Genomic DNA, 21,896 nt, shown 5'->3' on the forward strand with positions numbered 1-21,896 from the left:
TTTTTTCTGGTATAACATATTCTCTACCATGTATGTGCGAATGTTCCTGTCCTTGAAAAAGAGGGATGTGCTGTTATCGCCTGCCTGTGTGCAGCGTGTAACGTCACGACAGATAGCTGGACAACCACTGCGAGTGCCAAGCTACTTGTGACACGTGACGTCCCCAGAATGTATATTATCGGCCAGCACAATAAACGGGGGACTTTTTCCCTTTCGTCACCTGGAGCGCGGCTCGTCGACTGTTCCTTCCGACACGCATACGCGACACGCTCGCACGCCGTGTCACCACACACTGTTCAGGTAATGACTAGGCTTTTGCTCCTTATACAGTAAAAACCTTGTTAATTCAGATATCACGGGACCAGGAAAAATGTCAGAATTATCCGAGTGTCGAATTAACGAATGAAAAGGAAAAACAACATTAAAATCAAGTTGGAGGAGCATACCTTTGTTTACTGAAGTATTTTGCAATAGTCGTCTGCTTTTTTGTGCAGATTCCAGCTGACATCACAATTTTTCTTAACTCTTCCAAGTGGCCAACAGCCCGCAAACTGTTCGAAGTGCTCCGGCAAACATCCTCCAATATTAAAAGCGCCTCCGTGACTTCTTGTGAGGTGTGATGAGGTCGTGGCTGCACCTGCTCGCATGACTCTTCATCTGAATCAGTCTTCTCAGGCGCCCGTGGCATCATTAATAATTTCTTCATTGGTCAGGAGACCAGTCATGGCGACACAATCATCAATCGCAATGTAGTCCTAAAGGGTCACATATGTGGGAAGGACAGCATCGAAGGTCGGGGAGTCATGATCGGCGGACTTGACTGACACCTCGTCGGCTACTGCCGCATGCTCGGGTCTCACAAAACCGCTGTGCCAAAAACAGTTGGTGATGACTTGCGGAGGTGTATTTTTCAGGGTATCTACCAAGTTGACATTTTCAAATTCCCCGAGTTTTCCAGGTTTTCCATGAGTGCTTTTACAAAATTCCCTGAGTGAAACAGAACTTTTGTGTCAAGACGGGCTCACACCACGTTTCCCAATCCTATCCCTCTCTAGTAAGCATGTTAAAAAATAAAGATGACTTAATCCAGTTTGAATAGTAAGGAGTAGTGCTTATTTTATTCAAAAAAGAAAACAGAAGGGAAGGCTTAGTAAACTGCACAGTGAATAAAATACCTTCGAAAAGAATGGTAAAACCCACTGCAAATTGAGTTGAAGATTCTCAAATATGAATAAGAAGGAGATGCATAACGAATGAAATATTTTCGAATATGAACTATTTCTATCAACTGATAGCAAGCTCATTTGTATGAAGCCCGAACTCTGTCACAAATGAGATTCTCTCTCAACAGCTGGTAATAAAGTCAACCTCAACTGTCCTGACATACTCTCTGCCCCCGCACAATGCCTCAGTGTTGCATTTCGCTGATTCAAAGATTTTGTTTTGGTTTGGATGAGGGAAACCTGCATCTCAGCGTCAGCCAACACTGTTTTTTGAGCTCAAGCTCCTTCAAAGAAGTGACAGCACGCTTCCTTTCCCGTTTATTCCTCAATGTGTAGGTCCCTTCTGTTCTTGTCCTTCCACTACGCGTTTGCTACACGGACCATTTGGAGCATCCTCTAGGTTTGTACAGTCAACGTCCAATTTTTCGCACTCCCTAGGGGCCGCGAAAATGTCCAAAATACCAGGCATTTCAAAAAGGAAAGGATGACAACAAATTGGATGCATGTCTTTTACTGATCTTGAGGGCTCAAAATCGCCACAGACACATCCGAAAAAGTTCTGAAGGACTTCCAGTACAGTTATTAGGCATATCGGTGCTCGTACTGTGACAGGAGATGGCGGGTGCACGTGTGAATAATTAAAGGGACACTAAAGCGAAACAATAAATCAGTTTAGACTAATGAAGCATTGTTTGAGCACCGTGCAGGCAGTCGTTTCGAAAAAATTGATTATTAGATGAGAAAATAAAGGTCCAAGCATTAGTATTTGAATTTCGCGCCAAAACCCCAGCGCCGGTACGTCAGCGTGACGTCAGGGATTCCAAAGTATGTTTTCGCATTTGGGCCGCGTTGGCTGAATAAAGGTTTCCGAAACTTGCCATGTTTAATATTTGGTTTCTTTAGAACACAATGTAGTCAATCTGTACCGCTATATATATTTAGTAGGCCCTAGAATATGCCATCAAAATCCGAGACGTCACAGCCCCCAGGTGTGGCAACTCAAGTAGGCGTCGCCACCCGTATTTCGTTCTTGCACTTTTTCTGGCTTACCAAACGTCTTATCGTTGTAAGAGTGGTGTTTTTGGTGTTGTATAACGGTAATTTACTGATGCAGAAGAAATCATTTTTCACTTTAGTGTCCCTTTAAGGAATATGTACTGTGTCCCGTGACTATTGCCCCTTCCCATGCTTGTTATGCTTTGCTGCGTAACACTTCTGTAATGAGGCAAAGCTGACTTTCGGGACCTAGCAGTATGCAACGCGCCGTGTTTTCCGACCTCCGAAGCCAATCACCAGTACCAGAAAGGCGGAGTCAGTGCCATTGCTGACAGTGGCGAATCCTTTCAATAAAGAACACGGCACCAAATGGCAAGAAACTTAATAGCGAATGTTGAAGCGGCTACGCCTGGCGTTTCTGCGGTGATGGCTACGGCTGAAAGCGGATCTGCGTGAGTGCCGGTTCGAGGCTGCAAAATACTCAATATCGAAGGTAGTGGCTTTGACTAATGCCATTTCGGACCTGCGGTCACAGCAAAAAGTCCCAAAAATCGGACATCGAAAGGTTTTTGCGTCTGAAATTTCAGACGTTCTAATACATTGACCCAATGGTATACGTGGTCGTGCCGTGAAGCCGTCGGACGTCTGGAAGTCGGCCGTTGACTGTACAATGGCAACTCCTCCAATAATAATAATATTTGGGGTTTTACGTGCCAAAACCACTTTCTGATTATGAGGCACGCCGTAGTGGAGGACTCCGGAAATTTTGACCACCTGGGGTTCTTTAACGTGCACCTAAATCTAAGCACACGGGTGTTTTCGCATTCCGCCCCCACCGAAATGCGGCCGCCGTGGCCGGGATTCGATCCCGCGACCTCGTGCTCAGCAGCCCAACACCATAGCCACTGAGCAACCACGGCGGGTAATGGCAACTCCTCCAGCCGTCGACACAGTGCCAATGATGATTCGTTACGATTCCTCTATTTTACTCAAGCAAGCTAGCGTTATCGCGACCTTCGTTCCCTTTCGATAAAATTACAGCAAATTTTTTTCTGATAGAAGCGACAATTCCCTGAGTATTTCCAGACTATTCAAAAACCCAGAGAATTCCCGGTTTTCCCGGTTGGTAGACACCTTGATTTTTCCACACGTGGGCGAATATGTGCACTGCGCTGAGTAAGCCCACTTCATGCAGCTTTCCAGTTTCTGAGCATAAGATAATTCGCTGTATCAAGCGCTTCTGGTACTTCGAGTTCATGTAGTGAATGATATCCTGGTCCATTGGCTGAAGGTCACATGTAGTGTTGGGCAGCAAAAAAACTACCTTGACGCTCTTCAGTTTGACTGTACAGTGCACTGCAGCTCTTAACAACCATAATTATCTTGTGGTCCTTAGACGTGAAGTGCCGTTCTAACTGCTGCAGCCAGCCTCGAAAAATGTCCGAGGTCATTCAAGCCGTCCTAAGAAGTTCGCTCTTTACTCGACAGGAAGGCTTTTCCTTTTTTTAAAACAACGTGGCTTATGCACCTTCCCGATGACAACAAGTGGCAAGCGCTCCATGCCAGTCACATTGGCGGCAAGAAGCACAGTTATCCTTTGCTTGCACCTTTTGCCACCAATGCGCGGGTCCCCTTTGAAAGTCGCCTTCTTGTCAGGCAGAGCTCTGAAAAATAGAGCCGTTTCGTCTGCACTGAACATGTCACTTGGTTCATATGCAGCGATGTGCTCAAGCAGCTTCACATTTTTCCACTGGGTGGTCACACTTTCATCAACGCTGGCCTTTTCACCGCACTCTTCTGAAGCTCTGAACGAGTCAATGTTCATCATTGCAGCGTACTTGTCACTTTGTGCCATGATGAGAAGTCCGCTCAAAGGCAGATGCGCATTGCGACAGTCAGTAACCTACTGGAGCAAAGCTTCGAGGTGGGGATGAGCTGTGGTTCGCAACCGCTTTCTTGATGCATGAAACTCCTCGCTTTCGAAGGCTTGAAGAGTCTGTTCATTTTTACATACGTTCCAAACGTGCTCTGCTTCACGTTGTACTTGGTCATAACATGCTGTCGCAATTCACCATTCTTCAAAGCCTGCAAAATTTCCAACTTAGTCGCCAAGTTCTTGGCTTAGTACTTCTGCCGCTTTGCCGGTAGTTGCCATCACTGTAGCGCACGATGGTGGTGGCATGCAGAATACGGTCACAACGAAAAAAGAAAACTTCGCAAGAAGAGATGATACCAACTCAACAAAACAAGGAAAAATGGCATCGAAGGGGAAGTAGAGCGAAGAAAGGAGACACTGGCATTCGGTGATGCTGCGATCGCCCCCACTAATTGATGATGATGATGGCATTGCCTCTCAGGTTTTGGTTTCACTCCTGTGTTGCCAGCGCTGCTTTACCGCACTTTCGTGTAGCGGCAGCCATCAGCATTTGACCGAATTAAGCGGTGCGGGAACGAATTCTGACGAATTAACGAAGGTTTGGTTCCATAGACTAACATGCACTTTGGCCGGGACCAATAGAGCCGTCCTAATTATCCAAATTTCCGAATTAACGGGAGTCACATTAACGAGCTATTACTGTACCAATGAAGGCGCTGCGATGATCAATGAAGTAGTGGGACTTGGTTTGCACTGTGCTGACGACGTGGCTGTATCTGCCAAGGCTCTCTGTAAAACCAAGTCTAAACTGCTTCCCCAATGTGTGGTGGTTTGAGGTTGGAGCTGGCTCAACTCCAGTAGAAACCACTCCTCTGGAGCTTGGACAAAGGCGGAGTTCTTGTCTTTATTAAAGTTCCCCGTCACGACAACCAACTCCTTTTCAGTTCAGCTAGGCCTTCCGGTAGCCAGAATGTCCAACGCAGTTTCCAACTCTGAGCGCAACGCCGTGTCGGGATTGCCGAGGAAGGGCAGAAATTCATGGCGACCTTCTTTGTTTGTGAGATAAAGTCCGTCCAGACTGGTCACCCTGCTAAGAGCAACGTACACCAACTTTTGTGCGTGGTTGCCAGCATAGTCATACACCACGGCATCAAATGCGCCTCGCTGGAACTTGTCGATGGTCATTACGCTTGCAGGGAGCAATGGGAACTGTGTCCGTTTCACCGACATGTGTTTCATGGGTTTTCCTTTTAGATGGAATTGCATGCAAACAAGATCTATGGGTATCAAAGCTGCATGGTGTTGTTTGCACGCACGTTGAGCGAGTCTGGCTTTTCCAATCAGGCCAACATTAGGCGGGCAGCTAAGCCAAATTCTGCTTGCTTCTCCTTCAACGTTAAACTCAATCTCTTGCAAGGTCCCGACCATGCCGTTAACCAGTCCATCGGCCACGTCAAGATTCTTGATAAGCATGTACGGTTTATCCATGCACAGAGTAATTGAAGATGGCAGGTTTCCACTTTCGACTCTGCTGTGTTCACTGACATGCTTCAGCGCAAGGATCTTCTCTTCGTATGATCTATGGCCAAAGACGACATCTATAGCAACTTGCACGACCTTGTTATGAGTTCGTTTGGCCACTCTCTCGTTGTATGCATCTACATCCTTATTACTGTAATACAGCCTGACTGCATCGCTGTATTTGGCACTTCTCTTCCTGCTTGACGGAATGAGAGTTGAGCAGTTGTATCTCCGTCCCATTCAACTCCCGATCGTCACCAATCTTGAGCAATGCCAAAAACAGGGTGTCACTCTGGCGAACGACTTCTGTCAAGGGCAAGTATTGGAGGTGATGCCAGGCCAACACATCGGTGTTATACACGGCTCCGGCCGCCTTTGGTCTCTTGTACACCTCATTGGCCCTGACTAGTGGTAGCTGCCTCATGTCTCCGCACATGATGACGTCAAACCCCCCAAACAGTTCACACATCCCACATCCGGTGAGGCCGCATTTCACAGAGGCACCTGTCCACCTGCCTTAGCAGATTAGCAACAGCATGCTGACCTCATCTACGATTACACATCGCAACCCTCTAAACAGGACACGAAACATGTTGAGGTCGCCGGCACACAAACACTTTTTGTCTCGGGATGACGTCATAACGATCATAAATGCCGAATGCACTGTTACCCCGTTCAGGGCAACTGCCGCCTTACCGGTCGTGGCGCACGCTATATAGGCATTGACACCCGAGAGTTCCCCGTCGCCGTAATTGATTCGCCAGCTCTTACAGTAACGGTTGTACACGTCCATGACAAGGTGCAGCATGAACATCTTCCCACAGCCGGCAGGCCCCGTAAACAAGATTTGGAGGGGCCTGGCGTCCGCGTCGGTGACACGATGTATAACTTCTTCAATCAACATGCATTGACGATGGTTCACCAGGTTAATTCGGGTGTAGTAATCGTGCAGGCTCATGCAATCTTCCCTGCATCTAACGGCAGGACATATCGCCGCCACGACGCCGCCAGATGCTATTGTTTGGGGTGCCAAGTCACTGTTGTCATTGGTATCAAGTAGAGTGGGAACAGCTTCCTGTTCTTGTTTTTGTTGATCTGGAGCAACCGCTGCATTCAACTGTTGGCAGCAGGCAAGCAGCTCGGCAGTAGTCACACCACTGTTGTATCTGCTCTTCATCTGCATGATTCTTTCGCGAGTTTCATCGAAGAGTCTTTCAAATGCATTGCCGTCAAGGACGTCAATCTCCTTTCTGAAGGGCAGGTAGAGCATAACACACTCTCGCTTGTAGTTCACCGGGTCGTCCGGACTGTAGTCTCTACACCTCAAGATGACCGGTTTTTTTTTTTTGCGTTTCGCAGTCTTCGCAGGGTTGTAATCAGTCATAAATTTGGACTACGTGACGTCTTCCATGTCGAGCAGACGTTGTTCGTACTTCTCGACCGAACTCTTATGCCAAATGTCCACGCTCATAGGAGCGAGGCCCTCTTCGTCCATCTGCTGCGTACTCTTTCTGGACTTTGTTCTCTCCTGCAGCCACATAGTTTTGGCAAACACGACGTCCCTGCTGGTGCTACTCAAGACAAACTTGAGTAGCATCTACGCCGCTTCTTGCGCCAATATCTCTATGGTGTTGATCATCTGCACACCCATTTTTCTGAGCACCTGTTCGTATATAAGTCCGGCCTCAGGGTTATCCTCAATTATCTTCCGAATGGCACGGCTTAGAAATGAGATGCCCCGGTTAGCCTTCTTTATGTATTCAACCACGTACGTGGCACAGGCGTAAACGACAAGGATGATTTGCAGGTCCATGTCGGGATTAAGCACGGAAGCTATCCACGGATTAAACGTATTCACCTTGCACTTGTCTAAACCGCACTTAGGTAGGAGAGTGGGACGAACGAGACCCGCACGGATAACCATCTCGTATTCCGCACAGTCTCGTATTCCGTGATGTTCCCACATGGCCTCGAAGTCAGTGTAAACCATCATGTCCAGCGCTTCGTGCAAGGCGTCTTGTTTGGCTTTCAACTTCTTATAGTTGAGTGCTTCGACGTGTTCAGAATCCGAGTGGCGTGAGTACCTTGGTAGTGGGCATGGGCCAGAACGGGACATGAAAGCGGCATTTCGTGCAGTCGCTCTTATAGCATGTGTGGGCATGCTGATTTGCTGGCTTCTCGGCCTATCAAGTGCAACGTGATGGACACTCAGCAGTCTCTCCGCCATTGCCACGGTAAGCGGCATGTCATCGTTTTCAGCCTGTTCATTCGATGCATCGTTCAACCAGAGGAGAAGATGGGCGTGGGCACTCCATTTGTGCTGGAACTCAATGCACCTAAAGTGCTCAACCACATGGTTAGGCTTGAACGGGCTGATACGCTGGTTAGACAAGATGGATATGATGACCCGGACCATGCGCTCAAAGTAAATCGCACATGTGGCCGGATCATCCTTCACAAGCGTAGCAGCTTACTGACGTTCCATCTTATTGACGCCGATGCTTACGTCCGCTGGCCTGACCTTCAGACGTTGCAGCAAGTCGAGAAGGTTAGGCCAGTGTACTTCAGCCGCCGATAGAGTCAAGAACGCACTTGGTTTGCCAAGCTGGTGAATCATTGCAAAGAGTTGTGATTTTCGCATATGCCAATATTGCATAGTGTTCGGTACACCCTACATAAATCTCATGTCCTGTTCAATCATCTGCTTGACCTTCGTGGTATTGTCGATGTCGACCCTTGTCATCTTGCTGGTTTCGCCCTTATTTCTGAACATCACATTCATACAGCCGCATACCCAGTGACGAATGGTTTTCATGACCATATACAGTATGTGCATGGTTAGCACGTCTCGTCTATCGCTCCGACTAATTTCCGACGAAGCCATGGTAAAGGGCGTCGGTTTAGCCTCCGGACAAACGTTCCTCGCATGGCCGAGGTAAATTTGGGAAAACGACAATCCTCGGCATGCATGTCGTAGAGGATGCTTAGGGGACGTTTGCCTTCCCCGGGTGCCATGGTTAAGGTGAAGTCCTCATCGTACACCATCGCATGTTGGTCTAACGTTAGAGCCATCCCTTCCACTCGTCATGATCGACGACACGCCACACGTTGTCCCGAACTACCGCTTTATTTCCCGAACGCAAACCTTCCGCCACCACACAACCCCACTCCGACCTGTTCGCCACTCTCTCCCCGCACACTCGCCGCTCGCGCCGCTGTCCTCCCCGCACTCACGCCACCTGTTCACCGCTCAGTCAACTACTGTCGATCCCGCACCTGGCCTCCGAGAACCGTGGTTCCTACTCGTCGTGGGTCTTGGGCTCGCTTGCCCCGGCCCTTGCGCGTCACAACTCTCCCCCTCCCTCGAATCGTGAAGCTGTGCTGGCAGGGAGAAGCCATGGCTCGTGGTAGAGCATCAACTGATCAGCGTGGGCGGTAGTTCGATGACGTCCTGTAGCAGGATCGCTCAAAACAAAGTCATTGTCACCTAATCATTTGAGTACACAATAAGGTCCACTTCGCCGCGGTGCCAATTTCGCCGAAACGCCCTTGGCCGCATCACTCAAGGTCACCCTCTTTGATGGTTGTTGGCTGACGATGACGGTCGTAACAGGATTTCTGCACCTTCCAAGCAGCTGCCTGATGGGACCGAGCATACTGGAGGACTTCTCCAAGGCACCGCTGGAGTTCTGCAGCAAGTGCATGATGTGCTCCTTTCGGAGGCTCCGTGTCCTCCTTGTCACTATTAGATTCGTCGGACGCTCTCGCCGCTGCCACCATTTGAAGGAGTCGATGGTCGTAGAGAGGAACTCAGTGAACAGGTTTTATTTACATTATTTACATCTTAGACAAGACATACATCGACAGTTTAGCGTGACTCCCATATGGAGCCCGCAAAACTAACATACAGCAAACAGCTTACACGCACACAGCTCACGAGTACATTTCGAGCATGACAACGAGCAAGCAAGTCACTAGTACATCTCTAGCATGACAATGAGCACGCTCTAGCAGCCGACAATCGCTGCTTATAAGCTCTCTGCTCGACGTCATAGTTCGACGTCATTCAAGATGACCCGCCCTTTTGGAGGAGGATGAGGGCTAACATACACGTGCCGCACACACACACTGGTGTAAAGGTCCGGAGCCGACGTCAGAGGGGCTTCGTAGAACTCTGCTCCGTCCCGAGTGGCGCGGCCGGGTAACACATTGTCTGGTGTCTCGAAAAGCTCATGGGGAGGTTCCGCCAATTACCTTCCCTCGAGAACTCCCCTGAGCTGACCCGCGCCACATGGCTGCCGGTTATCCGCAGTTCTCTGAAGTGTGCCCCGTCCCGGTTGGATTGGAACACGTGCAGCGGACTGAAATAGCTGGCACGTTGTCACCCCGTACGGCCATTCCTAACATCGCTTGCAAGTTCCCATGGGGTGCACAACTTGCAGCCATAACACAACAATGCTGGAGTATATCCGGTGACAACGCTCTCGGCAGTACGCATGGCAAGGGCGATCTCAGGTATATGCCGGTCCCAGTCTTTGTGGTTGGAGCAGTATGCCCGTAGACACTGCTTAATTGTGCCATTGTGACGCTCCACCATTTGGCCAGCCGGCCGGTAAGGCACTGTGTAACGATCTTTGATGCCCCAGTGTTTCAAGAGGTTTTGCTATAGTGTGCTAACAAAGGGCTTGCCATTGTCACTGGTGATGGCCACAGGTGTGCCATGGCGGCAGGAGACTTGCATCATGCACTCCAGTATTTTTGCACTTGTTGCTGCTCGTAGAGGGAAAAACTCTGGGAAGTTCGTAAACTTGTCAATAACTACCAGCAAGTATTTGTGGCCCCGAGGTGTAGATAGCAAGGGCCCGATAATGTCAACACTGAGCTCTTCCATGGGCGATATTGCCCACTGACTGCTCATGAGGCCTTCTGGTTTCTTGCGCCGAGCTTTTGTGCGCTGACAGACAGTACAGCATTGCACATACTTTGATATGTCTGCTCGCATGTTCAGCCAGACGAATCGTGCATCAACACGCCTCAGAGTTTTGAAAAATCCAGCATGGCCTGCAGTGGGATGGTCGTGGGCCACCTTCAGTGCCAGCTGCCGCAAGTGATTAAGTAACCACGCTACCTTCTGGTTGCCTCTTTGCTGAACCAGCAATCCGCTTGGCTGCAGTTGCGTTGTTTCGGCCAGATTGCGAAAGAGGCGATGATCAGGGTCCGAGCTTGGTAGCTGAGTCCCTTGAACCACTGCCTTCAGCTTTAAGAGGCGGTCATCACGAGCCTGTTCTTGTACCAGCTGTGTTGTGTCACTCAGCAGGGAAGAGTCAACCTCCAAGGCCACAGCTACTTCATCAAATGTAATTTTGCCTTGAGGTTCTGGAGCAGCAATGGGGAACAGTGTCTCATGTAGGTTGTCACTTGGGTTGTCTTCACACTGGAGAGGGGCTCTACTCAAGGCATCAGCTGGTATGTTTGCCAGCCCTCGTCTGTGCTTGATTCGGCAGTTGAAGCCCTGCAGCCGAAGAACCCAATGCTTGACCCTGGGTGAAGCTTGGTCGGTACTAAAGATCCATGCCAGGGAGGAGTGGTCACAGTGTATCTCAAACCCTATAAATTAAAGATATGCCCTGAACTTGTCCACTGCCCAGACTCCCACTCCTGGACAGTATAATGTCGCTCGGCTGCTGTAAGGACTCTGCTAATGAAGGAAACAGGCTGCAGACCATCAGGGCCAGCCTGCAGTAGCACAGCTGCAATGCCAATGCCACTTGCATCTGTCCCCACCACAAAGGGTCGATTTAGATCTGGGAGGCTTATAACAGCATGCTGAGCTAAGACCTGCTTGAGTGCAGTGAAAGCCTGCTCTTGGCACTCCTCCCACTGCCATGGCTCGTTCTTCTTCAAAAGGTTGGTCAGTGAATGTGCCGTCAGTGAAAAGTGAGGGATGAAGCTTCTATAGTAGCCGGCAAGTCCCAGGAAAGCTTGCAACTGCTTAATTGTACTGGGTCTTGGGTAATCCAGCACTGCACTCACCTTGTCCTCATCCGGTGTGCACTGCCCAGGGGAGATGATGTGACCTAAAAACTTGAGGGACTGACAGCAGACCTGTACTTTATCTGGATTAATCGTAAGGCCAGCACCCTCAATGCGTTGTAGCACTTCCCTTACATGCTCAACATGGTTCTCCAGTGTCTCTGAGTATACAAGGACATCTAAAAATGCCATAGCAAAGTGGTGATTGATTCCCTGCAGCACCTGGACCATTAGGGTTTGAAAAGTTGCTGAGCCGCCTGCCACCCCGAAGGGCATCCTCGTAAATTCAAATGTACCTTGATGGCAAATGAAGGCCGTTTTAGCTATGTCAGCCTTGCAAACAGGAATTTGGAAAAACCCTTGGGAGAGATCAAAGCTGGAAAACCACACTGCTCGGCCCAACTGCGCTAGCAGCCAGTCTTTTCGAGGCATTGGGTAGGCAGGTACTTGGGTGCGTGCATTTAACGGACGGCAGTCCACAGCGAGCCGGTAGCCTCCAGACTTCTTTGCAACGAGCACTGGGGCGCTAGTCCACGGGCTGGTGCTTCGTCTTATAAGGCCCTGTTCTAGGAGGCCATCCACACAGCCCTCGATGATCTTCTGCTTCTTCGCATTGACTGGATGTAGCTTGCATCTCACGGGCGCACTGTCCCCCGTGTCAATGCGGTGCTAAGCCAGGGTGGTACATCCCGCAACTGTAGTAAACAGATGGCTAAAGTCATCGAGAACTTTACTCATGCTTGGGTGTAGTTCCCTGGTGCCAGCCTGATGCATGTTCTCTATGCCCGGAACTACAATCACTTCTTCAAAGAGGCTGTGCAAGTGGTACAACTCTCCATCTTCTATTGCAAGTGCTGTCGCTGGGTCCTTCTCGCGCTTAGCAAATGGCACCATGCACTGTGGATTGGTTCTAATCGTCCATCCACCTAGCGATACATGTAAAGAGATGCCTGCTGCTGTTAAAAAATTTCTGCCCAGCACAATGTCCCTACACAAGTCTGGCACACACAGGAAGCGTTGATTGCGGCTGCTTGTGGCCCACTTTATTTTGCACTTGACGGAGTCGTTGACTGAGACCAACCTGTTGCCAGGCGGAGTGCTTGTCCTGTGTCTTGGGTTTGGCGCCCGCTTCAACCACTACCCTTGCTGCCGGCAATCCAAGCAAGCTCACACTCAAGCCTGTGTCCAGTAGGGCCTGGAACGTCGTCCTCCCGATCTGCACTTCCAGGAGAGGCTCCTTGTTGCCGGCCAAGGCCGCTACTTGCAGCGCAAGCACCTACCGTCCCCCGTTTCCCGTACACTGAGAGCGGATATGTCCGATCCCGTTGCATTGGTAGCAGTGGGGTGGGCCGCCACGCCGACTTGTAGGGCACTCGCGGTCCATGTGACCGTCGCCTCCGCAGCGATGGCAGCTGAATCCTCTGTGGCCACGCGGCTGGTACCTTTGCTGCTGTGACGGCATTGAGAGATGTGGCGTCCTTGTGGCGAATGTGGCTAATCTGTGTAATTGGTCTCGGCGGTAGGAGGGCTGTATCGCCGCGGGGTGCCAGGGGGATGCCGCCGGCGGACACTGGAACGGCGCGGCAGCCGCTGTGATTAACCCTCCGGGTTGTGTTCCCGGCACACCGGCCACGTTTATAGCCGATTGGAAGGTCAAGTCTCTCACGACTTGGTCAGTCGGGGGCGGTGGTGGCTTGTACTGCATGCGCCTCCAGAAACGCTCTATGAGACCGTCAGCGGCCTTCGCCAACTCCGCGAAACTGCTGAACTGTCTTCCCTCCACCAAATCCTGGAGTTGCGGGTGCATGTGCCGCAGCACGCGGTCAGCCTTTTCAGACTCGGGCACTTCGTCGCCAATTCGGTCGTAGTAGGCCGCGATGGTATATATGAATTCCTTTAAATTTTCTTGGGGATGTAGCGTCCGGTGCTCCAGCTCTTGTTTCAAGCAGCGCTTCGCGTCAATGGAGGAGAATTCCGCAATAAACGCCGCAGTGAACTCCTCCCACGACGCAAACGAGTTCACGAATCGCCACCACAACTTCGCGCTACCTTGCAGCGCAGCAGGCACAATGTGCGTAAGCCTCTTGTCAGCTGCGACACCGCTGACCAAACAAAACGTTTCAAGCCGGTCCAAAAATTCCTCAGGGGACTTATGGTCGTTGAACCCTTTAAACTTTGGAGGCTGACCTGGCTGACCTCCTGTGGAGCGCGGAGCGCAGTCGCTCGCCGGTTGAACCGCCGCCGCCGTTGTCGTAGAACCCATAGGTACTGCCTCAGCCGCCATCAGTCTTTGTCTGACAGCTGCCGTGATTTGCTCGCGTTCTATAGTGGATCCGCTCGTCTGCCCCGGCAGATGCTGTACTAATTGTTTGGGAACGTCCACTGTCTCCATGTCCACGTAGATGCCGGACGAGCCCCCACTTGTCATGATCGACGACACGCCACACGTTGTCCCGAACTACCGCTTGCGCTCCACACTACCTTCCGCTCCACACAACCCCACTCCGACCCGTTCGCCACTCTCTCCCCACACTCACACGCCACCTGTTCACTGCTCAGTCAACTACTGTCAATCCCGTGCCTGGCCTCCGAGAACCGTGGCTCCTCGTCGTGGGTCTTGGGCTCACTTGCCCCCGCCCTTGCGCGTCACACACTAATGGGTCTGACAAGTCATCTAGTTCGTCGCATTTTTCCACAAACTGTTGGCGCCCCTCGGCCTCATCGCACACCTTTTCAAGTTTAGTGATGTCCATTTCTATTCCGCAATGTGTATAAAGTGGTGAGCACCGGAGGACCTCGACCCACGGCAGGAAATCCGCTCGCGATACTTCCGTCTGCCAGATGCATGCTCTTGGCGAACATGCGTCTCTTTATGCTCACAAACACCGAACGCTGGTCGTCCACATTTCTCAGCAATTGCCTAGCATTTGGTCGGTGACGACGGGAACGTTAACGATAGGGCCCTTGATCCCCAACTGGCCGTTCCTCCAGTTCATGAGCCTCCCGATTTGCACGAACGGTATACAAGGTGAAATCAATCTTCTGGCTACACTGTTTAGCAGCGGCAAACCAGGCTTCATAGGGGGTAATGGTAACCGTTCGAGACACTGTACAGCGGCATTTTCTGCTGTCGAAGGCTACTCCGGCACATGTTACACGCTGTAGCATTCTGTGTCGCCTCATTGTCCCAATCTGGATAGGCGAAATAAAGAGTCGGATACGTAAGTTCAGTCACCGCTGTTAGGTCGTTTTTGTGCCACAGCCGGTTGCACACAGAACACACACTTTCAAAGGGGTCGTTCGTGAAGCGGCAGTGAAACTCTTGTGTGGCCGACTTGTGCTCACTCACTGTTTGTGGAAAGTCTGCCTCCGCCGACTTTCGACGTCTCCAGACTCAACGATTCAACCGGCCTGGATTTCGTTGCGCCTCACAAGTCTGGCTTCTCGTAAAGATGCTGAGCTTGAGGGTTCTTCTTCGATGGCCACAGAGTGCAAGCGAGCTCGTTAAGCTGCATCAGCGAGCCGCCGTGTCTCGAGTCTTCTTGCATATTTTTCCTCCGTTTTCTCGGCACGTCGTCTACACAGCCTCTCATTCTGACGCTCTGAGCTTGAGGGTTCTTCTTCGGTTGCTGCAGAGTGCAAGCGAGCTCGTTTAGCTGCATCGACGAGTCGCCGTGTCTCGAGTCTTCTTGCACGTACTCCCTCCGTTTCCTCAGCATGTCGTCTACACAGCGTCTCATTCCGACGCTCTCGAGAACTCGAAGCGGTCTCTTCCGCACTTGAAGAGCCACTGCGGGATGCGGCACGACTTCTAGCCATATCTTCGTTACGACGCTTCTCGAGTCGTGTGGCACATTCTTCTGGCATCTCTTGGGCACGTTCTCTTCCTTGCTTCGTTGTCCCTTCAACAATGTAGGAGATCCCATACCAACAAGCTCATGTGGCTACCTTCAGTGACAAAATACTAAATTGACAAGCACGGTATCAGGTATGCACAGACAAACATGAACACATCTCATTCGATGACTGCAGATACTAGCTGTGAGAACGCCAACGTGATGGAGCAGCAGCAGCAGTGGTGAGCGAATTCCCCTTGTTGCTGCGATGTGTGTTAGAACACAGCGTGCACAAAGCCATCAGCTATCTTGGTTTACCCCCTCACTCTTTGCACCAGCCCCCCCCTTCCAAGACGGCATGGCCGCTCTGAGCCATGTCATGTGCAGCTGTCGCCCGAGTAGAAGGAAAGCACACTCAGTTGCCCCCCTTGCGAGATGATGGTGCACATACACCCCGACCACTCCCCTCGCACATGTGAGGTCAAGCCACCATCCTTCTCGGGCCAGCCTTCCCTTGCACCTACAGGCCTAGGGCCACAATTGTATCGTACTTGGACTTTATACAGAACCTCACGGCGACATAACGGTGGAAATGCACCCGGAGTGTCCACATAATTTTTATTGCAATAAAACAGCAGAGCCGTTTCGCACTGCAAGCACTAGCGTACCCACTGTATCCAGCAGCACTGCAGCCCATGCCTTGGTGGCACCACCGTGTGGCGTCGCTACCAGAGGCCTCAGCGCCACTGCTCCCTAATCCCTCTACCCCTATCTAGCTCACTACAGACCATTTTATCGCCGAGAAGGAAGTGAAGATTGCCGTTTCTCCCAGCAGAAGCTTCGTAGCAATGTCATTGCAAATTATTGCGATTCTAACATGTTCCGTCTGTGATTGCTACTATGTCAGATGAGTCAAGGTCAACAGGCTAACGCTGTGCAGTATTCAGCTGCAAAAATAAATTTCGGAAGCAAATGTGAAGTGCATCTTCAGTCGCCGCAACTCCTTCAACTCCACCGCTGCGGTTGCAGACAAGTGTTGCCTTTGGATTGCGTCCATCCACAGAAAGGACTTGACACCATCAGCTTCATCGTGTGTATGTTCGGAAGACTGTTTCCAGTGAACGCACCGCAATGTACTCGGCACCCATGATAAAACTGGGATATGAACGAAATGTGTATATTCGAGTCGGTGAACTAGCGCCAATTCACAAAGCCAACTATTTCTTCGTGCACACACATTGAAGCTATTCTGTTAAGATGTATTCCAAGATTATCACACTCGGTGAACAACTTTCTGGTTGAAGTTGAGTGGGGACATATTATTACATGCTGAAAATGAAAATGAAGGTGTGCTCTTTTTCGTCCTGTAACCGAAGCCAGGCATACCGAGTGTCGACCTCCCCTAGTTGACATGGACTTTCCCATACTTCTGAATCTCACTGGCAAGAGGTCGAGCCGACGCCGCACATTGTCCACTCTATTATTTCAGAAAATAAAGTTGCTCTTGCAAAGAGTAGTTGTTCATTTTTCAGCTCTCATGGGTCAGCGAAGTGTCCTTGCAGAGGCACCACTCGAGACCTTAGAGTGTGCATATTCTTTCAACGTGTCGTGTGTATGGCATATTCGTAGCCACTGTCAGCAGGTCGCTTAATCAAATACTCCATGTTAACGGCCCCTCCAGTCGAGCTATTTTAGAGTTACTTATTTTGTAGAGCTTGTGTATGAAAAATATGTGTATGGAAAATGGGCAAATAAACTGTATTGGATTGTATTGTATTGCACGTGTCCCAGGTACACAATGCTTACAAAATTGTACCGCGAAAATTTTAGGAGCTCAAAAGCCAACAAAATGTGTTTCCTCAGAGCTTCGTTAGTTGCCTGGATTGGGATGCATGCTGGTGCGGCCCACCGCATGCCATACAGAGGCGCCTCTGATTGTTGTTCCCCGAGTGATGGAGTTCAAGGCTAGACATGCAATACGAACATGCTGCCCATATGTTGCGTATTGACAGTGTTCAGACTTCACTCCTATTTCGTTCGAGGGCGGATCTGTGGCAGCACTTCTAGGCCCGTTGCCATTCGATATTGTGGCTATATCAAAGCTGAAAGATTAGACACGACATGCTATGAAGTTCCCCCAATTTCAAAAACTTGTTGAGACCTCTCAAAAAAAGGCAAGAACTTGGTAATCGTCATCAACAGCACATTCGCCGTGCACACTTCACCACAGTCCCACATACGAGCATGACGCCGGACAATAGACAGCAATGTAATAATAAAATGGCCACGCCATCAGTAAAGCAGTCTGTAACGAGAACCACACTTGTCAGCACCTTGTGATGGCAATGACGGTGACGCTGGCTATGCTGCTTCATTGTGAATCCTGCAAACCCGGTCTTGGTTTCATATACAGTTGCACCGTGCTGGTAATTTTCTGAAAGATTTCATTGGAAAGAAATGACGCATGGATTAGGATTGGGTAATTACTGTAATCAATCATTGGTGAACTACTGATTTCGCCTGAAAATTTTTCTATGACCGCCCAATAATAGGTATTTTTGGCAGGAGATGGCGTGCGCTGGACATATTCACAGTCCCCTAAGCTTCACCAAGACAGACACTGCCGCATTGAGGTCACCATTGAAGTTGGGTGTGTGCTTGCTGACCAGTGAAGCTCCAATTATACATCGAAGGCCAATTTTAGGATCAAAATTACGAAACTTTGGGCCCATAAAAATGTAGAGGCACCGGCTGGCGACTTTTGGACAGGATCGAATTAAAGGGGGGACACGGCTCTTGCGGCGAAAAAATCGCGAAATAATCGCGAAAAAAATGGATTTTTTGAAAATGACATTTTCAATATCTACAGCTAATATTCCTTTAATTCACCAAGTTTCGAATCTCACGGAAGAGTATTTCGTCCGCAATATCAATTCATAACGTCGCTGTGAGCTGAATTCCGCGCAATAACAGCCCTATTTTATTGCGGCGCGTAGCTTTTTTTCTATGCGCGCGGTCGCAGCCATCTTGGTCTCGTTGGAAAGAGGAGCCTTCCTTCTTTAATTTCCCGCCAAAAGTGACTCCGTCGGTACGCCAGTGACGTTGAAATCCAGGGACGAAAAAAAGTCCGAATGCGCCATCCGATTCGTTGACTAGCACACGTGACCAAGAACGCGTGCTGTGGTTGGCTGCGCGAGGTTCCCGTCATCTGCTCCACTCCGCAAGCGATGCGACGGCACGTCTCGTTCTCAGTCATAGGTTTGTGACAAGTGCCCAACTATGTCCGATCCGCCGGGGAAGTTTGCCAGGAGGCACAAGTTCGGCAAAAAGAAGACGCGATGAGCTTATAACTGTCAGAAGCGCTCCATTCCTTCAAAAAGCATCGAGAATAGCTCGCCGCCAACCGCAAATGATGCCGAAGCCGCGGACGATGCCGAAGTAGTCCTAGCCAGCTCACAAATGAGTGAAATCGTTATGGACAGTGGCCGCGTTCGGCGTGACACTGTAATGTTGCAGCGTGCAGATTTGTTGCAGGGGGAGATGAATGCTCAAAAAAACTTCAAGTTCTTGCGTCAATGCCAGCAACAAAGCGGATGTTGGATTTGCTCACTCGCGCCAACGGCGTTGCAGCCGCACCAGTCGACGCCGAGGCAGGCTTCGCTATCCTCAGTTGAACTCCGTGAACGCACTGATGTCATTTGTCAAGTGCAAGGTGTGCGGCGGCAGCATCGCAGCAGGCAAAAGCGAACGGCAATCTGGCCTCGCCATAAAGATCGTTATCATGTGCGCGTGCTGCGGCGATATCACATCGGCGTCGAGCTCGACCTTCCCGCGCGCGCGATGCCAGCCACTGGGAATTGGTGAACGGGACTAAACAATGTTCTTGCCGCATTTGGGTGGCCGTGGTCAGAGCGATTACATTCCTGGTGGCTTTCTGCCACTTTCACTGCAAAATATTGCAAAAATTATTTCTGTACTTTTGATTAAAAGTGAATGTATTCCTTTTTTCTCGTTTTCTCAAAACACCGACTTCTGACTTGTTGCTGATTTGCCGCAGCGATATCTCTGCCTTCAAGGCAGGTAGAGCCATAATTTTTGTTGTGGCTTGTAGCTGAGTGTACAAAGTACATAATGGTAGGGTCATATTTTGAAATTTATGCTTTAAAATTTTTCAATTCTGCTTTAGATCAAACAGTAGGGTAGCCACAATTGGAACAGTAAAGATTGAATTGCTATATGGTTACTAATATTTGATGTATCAAAAAGTATTCCTACCATTATGTTCCTTATGTTTTCTAGTGCCAATATGAATTTTTGTAGCATTTTTTGTTTTCTATTGTTTCTGCAAATGATGAACAATGAATTTCATTTACCTTCAGAACTAAATGGCCTATTGGAAAAATAATTACATATTTGAAATCTGCACAAAAATCTTAATAAGAATAGAAAGTTTCATGAATATTGATGGAAAACATCATGAACATTATTTGAATAGCAGTGTCCCCCCTTAACCAAAAACTTGAATTGGTGACAGTCTTGCCCCGCACAGTGTGGGTGTGTGTGCAGTGATGCAATGCTCACCTGTGGAGGGAGTTGCGCAGGCGTTGTCGGTCATGTGCGTGTGGCCCCGCCAGGTGCCGCTTGAGTGGCACCCCAACGGGGCCTGATGCTGGTCGGGGCGCCCCCTGGTGTAAGAACGCATAGTGGTACTCGCGCAACAGCTGATGCAGGGAGTGCTCCAGCACGTGCTTGTGGTCCAGGCGCGAGGGTGGCAGGGCAGGCTGACGGTCCTGCATCCACGTATTGCTTATGCAGTCCACATAGGGCCCCCACACAGAGCCATTAATCTATTCCGTGCCACGGACGAGCTGGGTTTGTCTAGGCATTTCTGGTAAAAATGAAATGAACGCGGACCATTGACGGCACTTTTTATTCTCCAGAGATGCCATAGGCTAGCTGATTTCATCATCTCAGTGTGTTTACTTGGTTTGTGGCAGCCCACAATCTGTGGGGCAGTGCAAGCACAAGCAAGTTTTATTCTGACAGAGGAAGTAAAACAAGTTCGCAACTGGTTTTTAACCCTTTGAGGGTCGATTTTTTCGCCATATGCGACCGCCCAGGGTCGATTTTTTTTTATTGCAGATTTCAATTCTTCTCAGGGACTTCCTTCAAAAATATTTACCGCAACTTTTTTAGGGTGACCGGAAAGTGAGAAAAAGATATTTTGCGTTGGTATATATGTACTCTTCATTCATGAATAACAACAATAAAAAAGGAAATAAACTTATAAGAATTAAAAATTTGATGCATTTTTATACACATAGTTCAAGGCCTTGAAAATATGCACACGAGAATATTTTGCAAAACTCAAATGTTCCTGCTTTTACACTAATATCTAATATGTACATCCATAGCGTAATCGAACTGCGTAGGTGCGCGCACTCAAGGAAACTGTGTGGTTATGTGCCCGTCAAAAAAGCACAATGTTTGACAAACTTCCGCTAATCTTCATCTTATCGCCAACCAGAGGCAATTAGTTTTCACGGGTGTCAAAACAAAAAAAAGCAAAGAAAACGCATGCACGGCGGCATCCTTCGTATGTGCACCCCTGTGAGCACTAAACGAGCAACAAATAAGTGGTCGCCCTTTGAGCAATTAGTAACGAGATAGCCATCAGTTTTGCAAGCGCAAGACGCCAAAACCGCCTGCGAGAACAAAACCCGAACCGCCACCTGCCCAAGCGGGCACCAATGCGCGAGCGGTACTATATAGACGCGCGGGAGCGAACTAGCACTAAAACAAACCATGAAATGAAAACCGAGAGAGGGAGGCGTGCGAAAAATATTCCCTGTATTCCTACACAGTGGCAGCACATGACAGAACATAAAAAGTTAGGAAATTGCCGCGCTTTTTAAACGTACAGACGGCCCCGTAAATATATGGCATCGACCGTTTTTGGACTTGTTCGCGGCGCCGTATATTTACGTCATTGACCCTCAACGGGTTAAAAACAATTTGGCCAATTTGATCAGAATGCGGGATAATAGCGTGGCACAGAAAGAGTTAAAAGCACAAATGGAGCATTACAAGCAAGGCAACAGCGTCAGATGAAGATGAGCACTCGAAACGAACACTCGAAACGACCAAAGGTAGGCGAATGCGGGAAGTCACAGACAGGAGCCATCAACATTTCAACAAGCCAACTCGTCAAGTGTCTTCCTTGATAGTGTTCACTGTACGTGGAGTAGAACAAGCAAACAGTTTCCTCACATTCCTCAGAGCATTACCACAGTCAAGTTTACAAAGGCAGCCTCATAAACCAGTTCACCTTGGAAACTAAATTGGAAAGTGTCATCTGTGGATGAAAGACCAAGAAAGCAGACATTTTTTCTAGCTGGAATTATCCCAACA

The 21,896-nt window shown here is 49.4% G+C and overlaps 1 protein-coding gene across 2 annotated transcripts in view; it reads right to left on the reverse strand.

The window, feature by feature from the left end:
* MED17 (mediator complex subunit 17) overlaps nucleotides 1-21,896 on the reverse strand; it is a 305,063-nt gene that overhangs the window by 136,374 nt on the left and 146,793 nt on the right. For both annotated transcript variants that reach the window (XM_075698299.1, XM_075698300.1), the window contains exon 10: nucleotides 20,067-20,275. In XM_075698299.1, the coding sequence (XP_075554414.1) occupies nucleotides 20,067-20,275 (209 nt within the window). The remainder of the gene's footprint in view (nucleotides 1-20,066; nucleotides 20,276-21,896) is intronic.

The sequence above is a fragment of the Dermacentor variabilis genome, chromosome 7, assembly GCF_050947875.1.
Source record: "Dermacentor variabilis isolate Ectoservices chromosome 7, ASM5094787v1, whole genome shotgun sequence".
Lineage (NCBI taxonomy): Eukaryota > Metazoa > Arthropoda > Arachnida > Ixodida > Ixodidae > Dermacentor > Dermacentor variabilis.